This window comes from Pinus tabuliformis, chromosome Q (genome assembly GCF_031772625.1).
Source record: "Pinus tabuliformis cultivar Carrire ecotype Pingquan chromosome Q, CPIR1, whole genome shotgun sequence".
NCBI lineage: Eukaryota > Viridiplantae > Streptophyta > Pinopsida > Pinales > Pinaceae > Pinus > Pinus tabuliformis.
This window is the reverse complement of record NC_142296.1, coordinates 1,050,820,132-1,050,835,105: the sequence shown is the minus strand read 5'-3', so window position 1 is coordinate 1,050,835,105 and position 14,974 is coordinate 1,050,820,132. Positions and strand designations below refer to the sequence as shown.

The following is a 14,974-nucleotide window of genomic DNA, read 5'->3' as shown; positions in this document are numbered from 1 at the left end:
AAAAAACTCAAGAGCAAGAATAGATTGCATTGAAGTAATATTTATGGAGAATGCAGTGATTGTATCATCTATTAAAAAGAGGGAGGTATCACCATTGCAATTTTTTGAATGCAAGGTGCCAGATCAGAATGAGACCTGAGAGGAACACAGGACTTGAAATGCTAAACTAGATCTGAGCGTCCATGGAAAATACCCAACCTTTTCAAATAATCAGTTTATCCATTACGTTGGAGGATGGCCTCCATAATCTTTCTTTGTTCAAAGTATTTATGTCATTGCCTAGAATTATTTCTTTAATTACTTCCTCGTGGTTATGACCACTTTCCCACATATTTCTTTTTTGTTTCTTTAATTACTTCCTCGTGATTATGACCATTTTCCCACATATTTCTTTTTCCTAAGATTAAAAATTGCAATTGTTTGTCCTTAATCTTTGTTCAGATTCATGGGTGACCATTATAGATTGAAAATTTTAAAAATATTTCAAATTGTGAGATCAGAATCAAGTCTGAGGTGAAATAATTTATTTTCCTTTTATAAACAAATTCTAGGAGAAGGTCATCATCTCCCCATCGCCTCTTCCTCAACCGATTTCTATCCCACAACAGAATGCTAACATTACAATCATCCCCTCATCCTCTTCATCCCCTGTTCAAATTGGTCAAGATCCAAGGAATAAATCCCCCTCCTCTTCTAACCAAATGACACCAGCTCGAACCACCTATGCCTCCAAGGGAAAAGCTCCTATGATCTCGGTTACTCCCCCAATCTCACCTATTCCATCCCCTACTAATTCTATTGGCAGTGACCTTGACATGCTCTTACAAAGAGAATCTCTACACCTTCACCCTCTGACCATTCATAAGCCTAGAAGGTCCATCTCACCCGTCATTAGCCCAAATTCGGCGAAGAATATCACAGTTCGACGTAAACAAAACAGGGGTAGTAGGCATTTCAGAGGCAGGAGGGGCATATCTAATATTAACTTGCAGGAATCATCCCTTGTTGACATCCCTATTACCAATCTGCCTGAAAGTGGGCCTCTTAGAGCAAGTATGCCTGAGGAGAGTGCCACATGATGAACATCCTCTCTATCAACATTAGGGGTCTTGGGGCAGACCCGAAGTTTCTGGCTCTAAAAGATTTATTTCTTTCTTCCTCTTCTAAGATCATCTTGATTCAAGAAACCATGCATGCGCGACAGGATACCATTTCTTTCTTCAAATGCACGCTCCCATCTTGGTATATTTCGGCAATGGAGGCATTGGGTCTATCTGAAGGGCTTGTTGTTCTTTGGGATTCGAGATGGATTTCCGCAAGAACCTTCCGATGTCTAGATGGTATATTGATTCTTGCCAAATTTTGTGGTAGGGCGGCCTCGGTCCACATTCTGAATGTTTATGCACCCTATAAAGACCGATTTTCATACTGGAATCGTTTCCTTTCCTCCGGGATCATGGAGATAGAATCCCTCCTCATTGTTGGAGATCTTAATTGCACATTGGGCCCGGACAAAGTATGGGGAAAAGGCAAGAAAATAGACCCTGTTGGTGAGAACATCAGGGAGGCTCTTCTATAGTACAACTTTGTTGATATTTTCCCAAATTCTCTATCTCCTACATGGGACAATGGAAGGTCGGGGGATGCTTATATTGCTAAAAGATTAGATAGATTCATTATTCATGATAAGTTGATGGAGGATCTCGGTTTGCCTATCTCATATACTCTTCTAGTTTTCATTTCTGACCACCAGTCGATCTCCTTGCAATGGATGGATCTGCATCTTCGGAAAAATTATCCTTTCAAGTTTAATAGGATATGGCTTGAGGATGAGGACTTCAACAATATTGTCCGGGAAACGTGGCAATCTTATGATCCTCGATTTGGGTCTTCCCAAACAGAATCCTTGATTGGCAGAATGAATAGGCTGCGGAAGAAGGTAAAAGAGTGGTAGACTCTTAAAAAATGATCTAATAGGCTAGAACTTCAAGAGATAAAGAAAGAACTTGAAAGCATTGCCAGTAGTATGTCTTCTCATAACTTATCATGGGATATTCGCTCTTGGCTATGGGAGTTAGAAAAAAAGAAACAAAAGCTTTTGTCCATTGAAGAAGCGTCATGGAATGAAATATCAATCAAAGAAGGAATGAAATATTTGGGCTATCATTTGAAGCCTTCGGGCTATTCCATAACTGACTGGTCTTGGATCTTCAATAGATTTTACAAAAGGATTTCAGGTTGGGAATTCAAATGCCTATCATTGGTTGGTAGGATGATTCTCACACAATCAGTACTTGCACAACTCATTGTCTATTGGGCACACCTTTTTTACATTCCGTCAAGCATCATTAAAAAATTAAATAGTTTAATGGCAATCTTCATATGGGGGCGCTGTAAGGAAAAAAGAAAATTCCATCTTACCAAACTAACAAATATTACCCTCCCTAAAAAGATGGGGGGTTGGGGCATTATGAACCTTCGCAGTTTTGGCTTGGCCCTATTATGTAAATCACTATGGAAAGCGGTACTAGGAGATAGCTTATGGAGCTGTGCTATTAGGATAAAATATCTGGGGAATAGAGATTTCACATATTGGTTTAGGAACAGATCATTGGGACCCGCTCGTGGATCGGCTATTTGGAGGAGTTTCCAAAAGATACAACACTTCTTTTTCAATAATCTAGTCTGGAAATTTCAATCTGGCAACAACATTCTCATCGGCCTTGATTCTATCATGGGTGTAGAGGAAGGTTTCCCTATCCCTCAACAACTTTTACTGTTCCTTCAGCAAAAAGGTATTTTTTTTTGGGCTCAGGTCATTCAGGAATGGCAGGGTGCAATTCCTAGATGGAAATCTGTTATTGATCTGGGCCTTCGTGATCAAATGGCTGTCCAATGGGATAAGGTAATCTGGAATATGAAGAGTGGTGGGATAATCAGGACAGAGGAAAAGGACAACATCGCTTGGCGGGGTATGGGAGGCAGGATAAATGTTTTGGTCAAAGATATATATCTCTCCTTAATTGAAGAACATCATGATAATACCGGGAAAATATTTCCAATTGCATTCTGGAAATCTGGATGCCCATTAAAAATAATTCTATTCTCGTGGCTTGTATTCCATAACAAAAACCTCACATGGACCAATCTACAAAAAAGGAATTGGCACGGCCCCACTATCTGCTCAATCTGTCTATCTGAGACAGAGGACAATATGCATATATTTCTTAACTTCTCGCACACACAGGACCTTTCGAAGAAGCTGGCTTCACACTTCGGTTTCATTGACATATCCCATTCATCCATTATGGATGCTTTTGAATGGTGGGGCTCCCAGAAAGTAATATGGAGACCTATTCCCCTTATAGTGTGTTGGTTTGTATGGAAATGGCAGAATAGAGTGATTTTTCAAAACAACAAAGAGGATTTCAAGCTCATATATGCTAAGATAATCCCCTATTATCTTTCTATCCTCCCTTATATTCCCCAACCAATGAAACAAAAATCTAATGTAGCTACCCCTTCTCAGTATTCGAGGGCTCCCTTTGATGGAGCTGCAAAAGACGGTTTGTGTGCCTGGAATTTACATCAACATAGTCAAAGACCAGCACTTTTCAATTTACTGGAATGGTGGCCCAGGGACAAGAAACAAAACGGAGGCCGTGGCATTATATTGTCTCCTTATTTTTGCTCTTTTCTTAATACTGGCCCAATATAGATCTTCGACGACTCAAAAATCATCATCGAGCATGTGATTGGAAAACATTCAATAAAAAACGCCAATCTTTCTGGATGGATGCATAGGATATCATCAATTTGAAATACTTCTCTTTTCTCCATTTCACATATAAAATGCTCACAAAATACAATTGCTGATGTGCTATCTAAGAGGGGCTTGCAGACTCAATGTGGAAGATGGTATCTGAGCATCACTGTGGGGTCTATCACGCATCAAATTCAACCATTCTCCATGTTGGGTATATAGGAATACATTCTCCATGTTGGGTATATAGGAATACTTATCTATTCTGGTATGTATCATGAACCCGTCATTCAATCATAGTCTTATGCTCAAGTATCATGTATTAGTTTCCTTATTCTTTGTATAAGGGTCTATCTCTCTATCAGTCAAATTATTTAGATCTATCAGTAAATGCAGACAGGGTTGACAGATTAACATTTTCTGTAGATGCATATATGGTACCTTTTTGTAATATGGCTCGAAATATTGTCAATATTCCCTCTACACCATTCTATACATGATGATTATCATAATATAAAAATATACAACGTTTTTCTTCCGAAAAAAACAAATTCTAGGATATCCCAAAATTTGCAATCTTATTAAACCAAACTTCTAATAGTTGCATAATGCTAGATGAAGACCGAATTTGTAGGATGTTTAGGTAGAGGTTTACAATGCTCATAGTTTGAAGGCACAAACTACGATGCTCACAATTTGAAGGCACCGGTGACAAAAAAATTAAATACCATTTTTCCATGGGAAACCAAAAAAATTGGATCGAAGCATTGTCACTGCAAAATTTATAAATGGAAAATGATATAAAACTTCTCACGTTTATTAATGCATAATGCCAAAAGGAACTCACACTTGCCGAGAGTAATTATGTCAATAAATAAATGATAAATGCATTAACTAGATATTAAATGATAAATAGAAAGGAAACTTAACATGGCAGGAAGCCTTACTATTAAATTTGTAATATTATCAAACATGACATATGCTAAAGGCTTACTTTGATGTTGCAATGACTGACTTTAAAAGCCTTTTGTAGTGACTTTAAAAAACTACAATTATAGGTAAAATGCCATAAGAGATTGACCATGAAAATATAGAAGAAAAACTAAGCCTAATAATCACCCACAAGTATCAAAATACCAATTCAATCCTCATGCCTCTTTTGAAAATTGTGTCTATGAAAATACTGGTGTTTTTGGAAAATCTTTCGTTCTCTAAATAGAGGTCATTCATCATCTTCACCAGTCGATGAAGACACAACCTGATCTTTGTCGTCTAAAGAATGTTGACACCCCTTGCAGTCACTATGATTTTTTGTTATAACTACTGGAGCTTTTCTAGAAGACCTTTCCAAACCCAAAAATTGATTTAAAAAATTCTATCATGGATCTATCAAGGGAAAATGGGTAATGTAAGTGTCATTGTTTGGAGAGGAGGAGCACTTCTTAGAAGCCAACTCAGGAGAGCAATTTCATCCCCGTTAAATATTGAAATTGTTACGTGCACCTTCTTTACATTGTCTAGGCGAAGAATCAAGTTTGTTGCCTCTCACCCTGCTATCGATCTTGCCATGAAAAATTTGCCTCTGTAAATTTTCCAAGTCTACATACTTGGTGTATTGTGAAGGCCACCACAATGCTTTCTAGAATCTATACACCAGAATCAATGCTTTCTATTGCAATCTTGAACCCATAAAATCACATATATCTATAAAAACAAATAGAAGCTAGATAAAATTTAACACATACTATGCTAGAAAGTTGCGGATAACAAAAAAAATAAAAAATGCAAAACAATTTAGTTGACATAGTTTCATAATTAACATGGCCTTCTAGATTTGAAATGTTAACTGATAGGAACTTTCCTGTGAGAATTGGGAAGGATTTTATTGAAGGCTTGTTTTGGGAAGGATTTTATTGAAATTTTGTTTTTAGTGCTCCATGTCAAGATTGTTGCATCACCCATCGTTAATGAATCCAAAGACAAGAAAGACAAAACCCCTGCATGTTGCGCTCCCCTTTAATGATGTGTTGATCCAACGCTCCCGTGTGTTTCGTGGCATGTGCTTAACACTAGCGATGTGTCTGTTTACTAACACCTACGGGTTTTGGTGTGACGGCAATAGTGACTCCAACAAGTGGTATCAGAGCCAAACATCTTGAGTTCGAAACACACATGGCTCGCATTGAGGGGGGAGGTTGTTGCGCTCCCCGTTAATGGCGGTGTTGATCCAATGCTCCTGTGTGTTTCATGGCATGTGCTTAACATTAGCAATGTGTATGTTTACTGACACCTACGGGTTTTGGTGTAACGGCAATAGTGACTCCAACACTGCAATCTATAGACCACTACATACCTGTGAACTCACGAGCACAAAAAAAATAGTTTGGCAAACTCGGAGACCAAAGAGTAAATGTGAACATTGTTCGGCAGATGAGTGTTTAATTTGAAGATAGAAACTAGTGAATGTGAATATTGTTCATCAGATCTGTGTTTAATTCGAACGTAGAAACGAGTGGGTGTTTAATGTAAAGCCTTAATTGCGATTTACGAACATGTACTCCATAACCTCACGCCTCAACGTATGGAGCGCTACCCAGCAGAAATGAGATGTCACCTCCATAGAAAATTACAACCTAAAGTTTAACATTAGAGCGTGTAAAAATTAAACGCAAAATTTTTATATGGTGGCAACTAATTGTTGATGACATCCTTCGAACCATGTGTCAGGCATGCGGCAACGCAATGACATTAGTGAAAATTTTATATAGAAAACAAAGATTAACATTATTAAACTCCAAAAAAAATTGTGTACGGAAAAACTAATAGCTTTTCATCGACACTATATGTCACTTATAGTGACATAATAAATCTAAGGAAGAGAATGCGTAAATCCTTTTCAATTTAATAACTTAATATATATTTTAAATGAACTTTATAATTAAATATATTATTTTAATTTTTTTTATTTTTTTTAAATTCACAAAAGCAAATAAAAAAAATATTATATAAGTAATAATAGAATTAAAAATTAACATATTTAAACCGATTTAATGTTTTTTAATAAAAATAATAATAATATTAATATCTATATATATATATATATATATATTTAACTGAAACAGGTATGGATTTTTATTAATAAAGAGCTCCAAATTGCGGAAGCCTTACAATCTTTAGTGCAAGACTTTTACATTTTCCTGTTACAAGCTGATGTCTTTTTCATGGGATACAAATTTTTTCTGGTTCTCCCTTGTTTATGCTGAGGTCTCCTTGGCTCAAAAGACATCCTTTATTGGCATAATAGTCTGCTTCTTTATTTGATTCACTGAGAATATGGTAGCATTTAAAGGAAGTGAAATCTTGTAGGACATATCTCAGCCTTTGCAGATTCTTATTTAAGACAACATCATTAAATTGACCTTTCGAATGTATCATTTTGATCAGGATTTCTGAATCGCCGAATGCTTGCAGCTCCCGATGTCCTCTTTCTTTAGCTATTTGACATGCTTTTGTCAAGCTCAGGATTTTTGCTTGATTGTTGGATCGTTGTCCTAGTCCCCAACAAAAGGTTTCTTTGGTGCTTCTGTTAGAAGAGTATATGAGTTCTCCAGCTCCCGCTATCCCAAGGTTCCCTTTTGAGGCACCATCAAAGAAGACTGTAGTTATTCCTTGCTGCCTCCACCAACTCTGAAATGTTCATCCTTATCTCTTAGCCTCCACTCAGGATTGAGTTGGGGTTTTCCAATACTGTGGATCTGTTGGGTTAATGCAAGTGTTCCAAGCCAACTCTTTTCCTCCTGTTGCACCAAAAGTCATCTTTGAGTTTTTGGGAGTTCAAAGTCTCCAGGAGAAGGCCTTTTGCTTTTGCTGCTACTATGTTGGGTGTCTAGGCTACATTGTTGAATATCTACTTATTTCTAGCTAACCATAGCTTCCAACACACAAATTTGGGAATGGTGATCTAGATTCTGGCCCATGAGGAGTTGAGGGAGGACAAAGGATAGCGATATTTCCATGATAAAAATAAGTCCACTACTGAAATTTTGGTGGGGATTGTCGCCTTGAGTCCTTGGAGTATGAGTGTCCAAACTCTTTTGCAAATGAGCAGTCTACAAACAGATGATCCATGGTTTCCATGGCCTCTTTGCATAGTGAGCATCTATGCCGACTTGCTATTTTCATTTTCAATAAGTTTTCACCAGTCAAAGTATTTCTGTGCATTAATATCCAGAAGAAGAAGTTAACCTTGGGTAGCGCCAATGGATCCCATATCTCCATCCAAAACCTTGCACGGAGAGAACTATCTCTGTGTGATTGCAAAAACTCGTAACCTTTGGCTGAGGAGTATACTCCTGTAGGTCCCCAACCCCATTTATCTTTTTCTGTCTTGTGCACCGGAGCTGCTTCACGAAGTTCTTCTTTTAGCGTTTCTGTTTGTTGTGATAAATGATCTGGTATGTTACTAAAGTTCCAATCAATCCAGAACCTGGATTCGTCCCATTTTGAGATATCATATATTGTCTTATCTCCTCTACTTTCAAGAATCTCGCAGATTTCTTGCAGGCTATCATTTGATGCTAAGGGCAACTGCCCCATTATGCGATCTATTCTCAACTTGACACACTTACCATTCCCAGGGATACGATACAGATTTTGGGAGAAGAATCACAATCCTTTGATACACAGTTGCCATAGCAGCGTGCTCCTTTTGCTGTTTGCGTTTTGCAGGTTTCTGAGTTTTGCATTTGGTATATATTTATGCCTCAATGTTTTGCTGACAGGGTGATTGGGGTCGCTGTGGAGCTTCCATAGTATCTTGCATCCCAGAGCTGTATTGGCGAGGTCCGGATCGCGAATTTGAAGGCCGCCTTCTCTCATGGTTCTCTTTGTTGTCTCCCATTTAACCAAATGGAATTTGTTCTGATTTCCTTTGCCTCCATGCCACAGAAAATCTCTCATGATTTTATTAATTTGCCCTGAAATCGACTTTGGTGCCATGAGGTAGGACGCTTGATATATTGGCAGAGATGAAAGAACGGATTTTATTAGAGTTAATTTGCCACCATGAGTTAGCCATTGACCTCCCCATGCAGCGATTTTGCCTTTGATTTTTGTTATTACTCCTTCCCACAGATTGACTCTGTTTGTGCCCAGTGTTAATGGCAGTCCAAGATAATTGATTTTGTCCCATTTTGAGTATCCGTTGAACCCCAAATTGCGAGCTATGTTTTGAGTTTCTTCCTCTTCTACATTCCAACTATAGACTGCGCTTTTTCTTTCACTGATTAGTGCTCCAGTTGCTTTGCAGTAGGCTTGGAGAGTATTTTTGAATGCAGAGGCTATTCTGTTTGAAGCTCCGCCCAGCATGAGGGAATCATCCGCGAACAGGGTATGATTTATTGCTTTGAGATCCTTAGTTATTTTCAAACCTGGGGCAGCTCCTGCTATCATGTCCTGCTCCAACTTTCTGCTCAACGTATCCGCCATTAAAATGTAAAGAAATGGAGAAAGAGGGCATCCTTGCCTCAGCCCCCTCGTGGCTTGGAAGAAATCAACTGGCCTCCCATTTACCAAAGGCACAATCCAAGGACTTATGGTACAAGATTGGATCAGTTTGACAAATTCTTGGTCGAATCCGAAGGAAAGTAGAACTTGATAGAGGAAGGACAACTTTACTCTATCAAATGCATTGGCCATGTCTAACTTGATTAGCATGCCTTTCTCATTTCTAAGGTTGTTGGAGTGCATGGCTTCCTGGACTTGAATTACGTTATCCAGAATGTGTCTCCCATTGATGAAGCCTCCTTGCGAATCTGATATGAGTTTGTTTAGCAGTGGCTTTATTCTGTTTGCAAGGAGCTTTGCAATTATTTTGTATGAAGCATTGCATAAAGAGATTGAAGCAGGGTTTGACTCTTTCCATATTAAAGCAAGGAATGTTGAGTTGGTGCTGCCACCCAGTTTTGCTTTCTGAAGGAATCCTTTTATCATTCAAATAAGATCTGTTTTGATTATGTCCCAACATATCCTGTAGAAGTGAATGGTGAACCCATCTGGCCCAGGGGCTTTATCTGGATTCATGGACCAGATAATTTTGCTGATTTCTTCTTCATTGGTTTGCTTCAACAATGTTGCATTGTCCTCTTTAGTGACCAACGCCAGAATGTTCTTTAGGAATTCTTTGTTGTCTTCTTCACAGTCATCATTCTCTTTACTATAAAGATGGTGGAAATGTAATGCAGCAGCATATTTTATTTGATCTATTCCTTTGCATGACCTCCCATCGGAGGTGGTGATCTCTGTGATGTGATTCCTGGAGAGACGGGCTCTACATTGTCGATGGAAATATGTTGTGTTTCTATCTTCGGCTTCCAACCAAAGGCTCTGAGACTTTAATCTCCAATATTCTTCTTCATTTTTGAAGGAGCAAAATGTTTTGCATTGGGCTTCTTGCTACTTTTCTAGCTCTGTTTTAGTTATATCTATTGTATCCATTTCACTTTACAACTTTTCTAAGTGCTGCACTGACTCCATTCTTTGATATTTGGGAGTAATTGATGGGAGTTTACTCCATTCCTTGAGAGAATTTTTTGTTATTTTTAATTTTTGTTCCCATACATAATTGGGGGAGCCATTGACTGAGGTGGACCATGCCAGTCGAACCATTTCTGCAAATCCATTCTTTCCATTCCACAATCGGCTGAATCTAAATGGGATTGGGCCCAGATTTTCTTCCTCCTCTAACATTAGCCGGATGGGTTTGTGATCTGAGGTAAGCTTGGGAAGAATGGCTGATGAGATTAGCCTCCTTTCCATCAACATTGTGCTTTGAACCAAGAACTTGTCCAATCTAGCGGATATGTGGTCTTCCCCTGTCCTATTATTGGTCCAGGTGTAGAGCCCTTTTCTTGGTTTAAAATCTAGTAGGTCCCATTGTTGTATCATGTCTTCTACTACATAGATCATCTGATCCTTGCTGGTCCTGCCCCCTCTCTTTTCTTTTTCATTCATCACTAGATTTAGATCTCCAGCTATGATTATGTTGTTTGGGGTATTCAGTTCCAAAAACTCATTTAATGTTTTCCAACAGTCTTTCTTTTCATAACACAATATCGATACATATAAATTGAATAATGCAATGGTTAACTTGATATGTGCTTCAGCTATGTGAAGCTCCAGTGTTGTGTGTTGTGGGAGTTGACGAGCCTGAACTAGTCTCCCTTCCACAGGGTTGCTATTCCACCAGAAGAGCCTCTTGCACTTATTGCTTTTCCCGCGTTCTTCTGCCATTTCTTTTTGCTGATCTCTAGAAGGACCTCCCCTTCTATCTTTGTCTCTTGGAGCATTAAGATGTATGTTGGTTCTGCTTTCAGAAGATCCTTGACCGCTTCAATTTTCATCGGGTTCCGTAGCCCTCTGCAATTCCAAGAGACAATTTTCATTACTTACTATTAGGGGTGGTTGGGCCTCCTCCTTTTGGCGGCCTTGTCCTTGTACTTCTGTCGATTGACATTTCTATAGTGAGTTGACTTCCTTGAGTCTTTTGCCTTTCAGCTTCTTCCTCCCTTGTTTCTCTGTGGGACTTTCTTCTTGCTCTTTTGACAGGCCTTTCTAAGATCTCATCCTTCGATGAGCTTGGTGATTCATGTACTTTCTTTCTTGCTATGTCGACATAAGAGGGGGAGGGGACTATTTCAGGGGTTCTCGCGTTTTGCGCTTGCTCCTCTGTTCCTTTCCCGTTAGGAGGGGATTTGGGTTGTTCACTGCAGTCCTTATTTACTTCTAGCTCTTCTGTGGCCTTATTGGGCTCTGCATTTTGAGATCCTGATTTCGACATGGGGTTGGAATTCCCATCTTTTTATTCTTGCCCTGTTGGCCTAGGGTTGTTTTCCTTTGTTATTCCTTTGCTTCTAGGTTTTGTTGTCCCTGCTTTTTGCACTGTGGTCCATTGTTCTGCTTTCTCACTCTCTTCTGCTTCCTTTTTTTTGCAATGTCTTGCGAAATTTCCATAGCCATGACAACACCGACATTTGAAGGGTAATTGCTCGTAGTCTAGCTCCTGGATGTGCGTCCAGTCTGTTGCAGTAAGTTTAATTACCTCTGGCAGCCCTACTTCTAGATCAACCTCCACGCAGATCCGTGCGCATGAGTACTGATCCTTTCGCACTGCTTGATCAATATACCTTCCAAGCGAATTACCGATAGCTTGCAGTGATTTTTGATTCCAGTAATGTAAAGGAAGATGAGGTAGGCGGACCTAAACTGGAATAGCAGATGGCACATCCTGGGCTGGGTTGAAATCAGGGGTCCATTTGTTCAGGTATAAACCCTGAGGACCCATCAAGTATGAGTCGTTTCTGAAGATGAGATTTTTATCCTCAGAGCTTTCGAACATGAATACATAGAATCCTTTTCCTACAAAGTGGCTCTTGATTCCTTCTAATATGAGCGGCATCCAATTCCTCTGCACCCAAGCTTCAACGGATTTGGGAGAAGGCCAAAGCCTAGTAAACTGTCCTATGAGCCCTCTGTCTGCAAGATTGAATGCTGATCTGCATGTTTCTGCAATTGGAAATTCCACGATTGGGATGCAGTCCAGCTTTTTGATGAATTTTTGCTGAGTCTCGAACAGTGGTCTCTTGAGAGATCCGGCGATGAGCTTCTTGAATGCGAGGAGTTCGGGCAGGGGAGGGGAGGGATCGGCACCCCACCGGCCTCCATTGGAGCTGCAAACCTGTGAAGAGGTCTCTGTGGCGGCGCTGTCTAGGTCACGGGCTACACAACGCAGCATAGCGAAAAAAGTCTCTTCCAAATCCATCATTAAGAAATTACAATAAAAAAATTAATAATAATATTTAACTCTAATATAAGATGATTAAAAAAATTAACGATGGAAATAATTATTTAATTAATTTTAAAATTTTATTTTTATATTATTTAAATTATGATAAATATTTTTAAGTAAAACAAATATATAAACATTAATTTCTAAATAAAATGAACCACGTGCAAGAATATAGGTTGAATTTCAAGTGATCAATTTGACATCTTAAATTAAGGCTTCTCCTCCCTCCAATCACTGTTGTCTGCAATTTTTTAGACATGTTCACTTAACCCAAAAAACACCGTAGTCTAACTAGCCGTAGGAATTGCTCGGAAAGTTATGGAAATTCCAGTCATATTTAGAGAAAATCTGGCAAGGATTTTTGTAAATCCAAGTTATAGTTGTTAAATTTCAAAATTTTAGGTGTCCTAGATGTTTTTGATGGTGCTGAATCCATTTCCACCATCAAAAACACGATTCAAACACTGTCTCTACAAGATTTTTGAATTTTTTTTTCCTGGATTCCGGCCACTTTTGGCCGTCTGGGCAATTCCTCTGCCTCATTAGACGACTCCTTTTTTTTCTCTTTACTTGATTTGTATGAGGGTGAGGGTTGTTCAATTTGTATGAGGGTGAGGATAATATTATGCAAAATATAATATAATATTACATTTTTTTTCTTTTCTTAATATGGATTATTTTAATTTTTATCTTAAAAAAATAAATATATAGGAAATTTGTATAGTTTAAATTATAGTTACTTAAGTTTAGATGAATTCACTTTAAATATTAGGCTTGCCAACTAATATTTTGTGGCACAATTGCATTAATAAATGTGGTTGATATACACTTTAGGTGTCAACTTAATATATGCTATATTATAAACTTAATATGCTATATTAATATATTAATATATCAAATCTAAGATTAATATCAAAAACTCTAAGATTATAAACTCTAATATATTATTATACATATCAAGGATTAATATTATACACCCAAGGAATTAAGAAACCAATGGGATTAATATTATAAACCCAAAAGATCAATAAACCCAAGGAATTAATATTAAAAATCCAAAGGAATAATAATAAATCAAAGGAATTAATACTAACAATCCCCCTAAAGGTGCAAAGACACACTAAAGGAATAGAAGATTTAGGAAGACCAGACAATTTGTGAAGACAAAGAGAGCATTTTTTTCAGATCCTTACATTCACGAAAGTCAATACAACTCGGAGGATAACTTCAAAAAGCCAGGAAAAAAACTGACCTGGCAGAGATTGTCTGGCTAATTCTAGACCATTTCCCTTTAGCCTACTCCAATCCATGCAAGATAATATTCAATGTTCACTCGAAGGGACAAACTGAAATAACTTACTTGAGATTTATTTGTAGCAATGTATAATATAAGAAATGCTTTTATTTCGATTTTTAGGCTCAGAGACTTTTACGGATGGCAGGACAATTTACAATTCAGCTCTTGATTGATTGAAAGTACTCTTGACCATCCTCCACTGATTACCAAGTGCAGGAATTTCTGCAACAACCTCTCATTGCGCCCTTGTATTCTATGATTTTGTTGTTCAATTGATTCCCATCATGGCCCTACATAATACAGTCTAACATGATTTCAATTCTCAAAGAGAAGCAAGTATCTAAATTTGGTACCGATGCTTGATTCTCTATGAGAAAGGTACAAAGCTAACTTCAGGCCTAAGTTTTACTCTATATTTAAAATAAATAAATACATATTCTCTTTCATGGCAAGACGGATCGTTTTCATCACTCCACCCCAAAGAAACAAAAGAAGACAGTGACTTCTATGTAGATTCCTCAGACATTACACTGACAATTCAAGAACTGGATGGCACTCAATATCGAATTATACATACGCACTTCACGTGATGCCATTCACCCCCTCTGCAATACAAGGAATGAGTAGTGTAGTGCTATGCATTTTAGTAGCACAATTGCACAAGGATGGTCATTAGTGCAACAACGTATATTTTAACAACTTGCATGTGGACTACAGTGATCAATTGCAACACTGCTACGGTCCATCCTCTTCCATCTACTTCCGCTCCTAGTCATGATCGTTCTGCACTGCGGTGCAATTGAATTGTATTCCCTCATATTCATCTCTCTTATCGCTCCCAAACCATTTTTTGACTTTGTTTGGGATCATTCTACATAGCTTCATGGTATTGGTATCTCTCAGGATATATATAGAGATTTCTTATGATTATAGAGATGTTATCACAACGATTATGAGCTTCAGAGCACGCCTGCGCTTTGTATAAATACAATCACGTTGGCTAATGCTATCTCGACCAAAATAGCAAAGGATGTGGTCTTCAAGTCACTACGCCTTGATTGTGTAGTTA

At 38.2% G+C, this 14,974-nt stretch overlaps 1 protein-coding gene across 1 annotated transcript; it reads right to left on the bottom strand.

Moving 5' to 3' along the window:
* Positions 1 to 8,428: 8,428 nt before the first annotated feature.
* Positions 8,429 to 9,250, bottom strand: LOC149223108 (uncharacterized). Its single transcript, XM_089387790.1, has one exon. The coding sequence runs from the start codon at positions 9,248 to 9,250 to the stop codon at positions 8,429 to 8,431; it is 822 nt and encodes a 273-aa protein (XP_089243916.1).
* Positions 9,251 to 14,974: the final 5,724 nt, after the last annotated feature.

Bases quoted from the DNA above. Each gene is read 5' to 3' on its own strand.
- LOC149223108 (XM_089387790.1), bottom strand. From the start codon at position 9,250: ATGGCGGATACGTTGAGCAGAAAGTTGGAGCAGGACATGATAGCAGGA.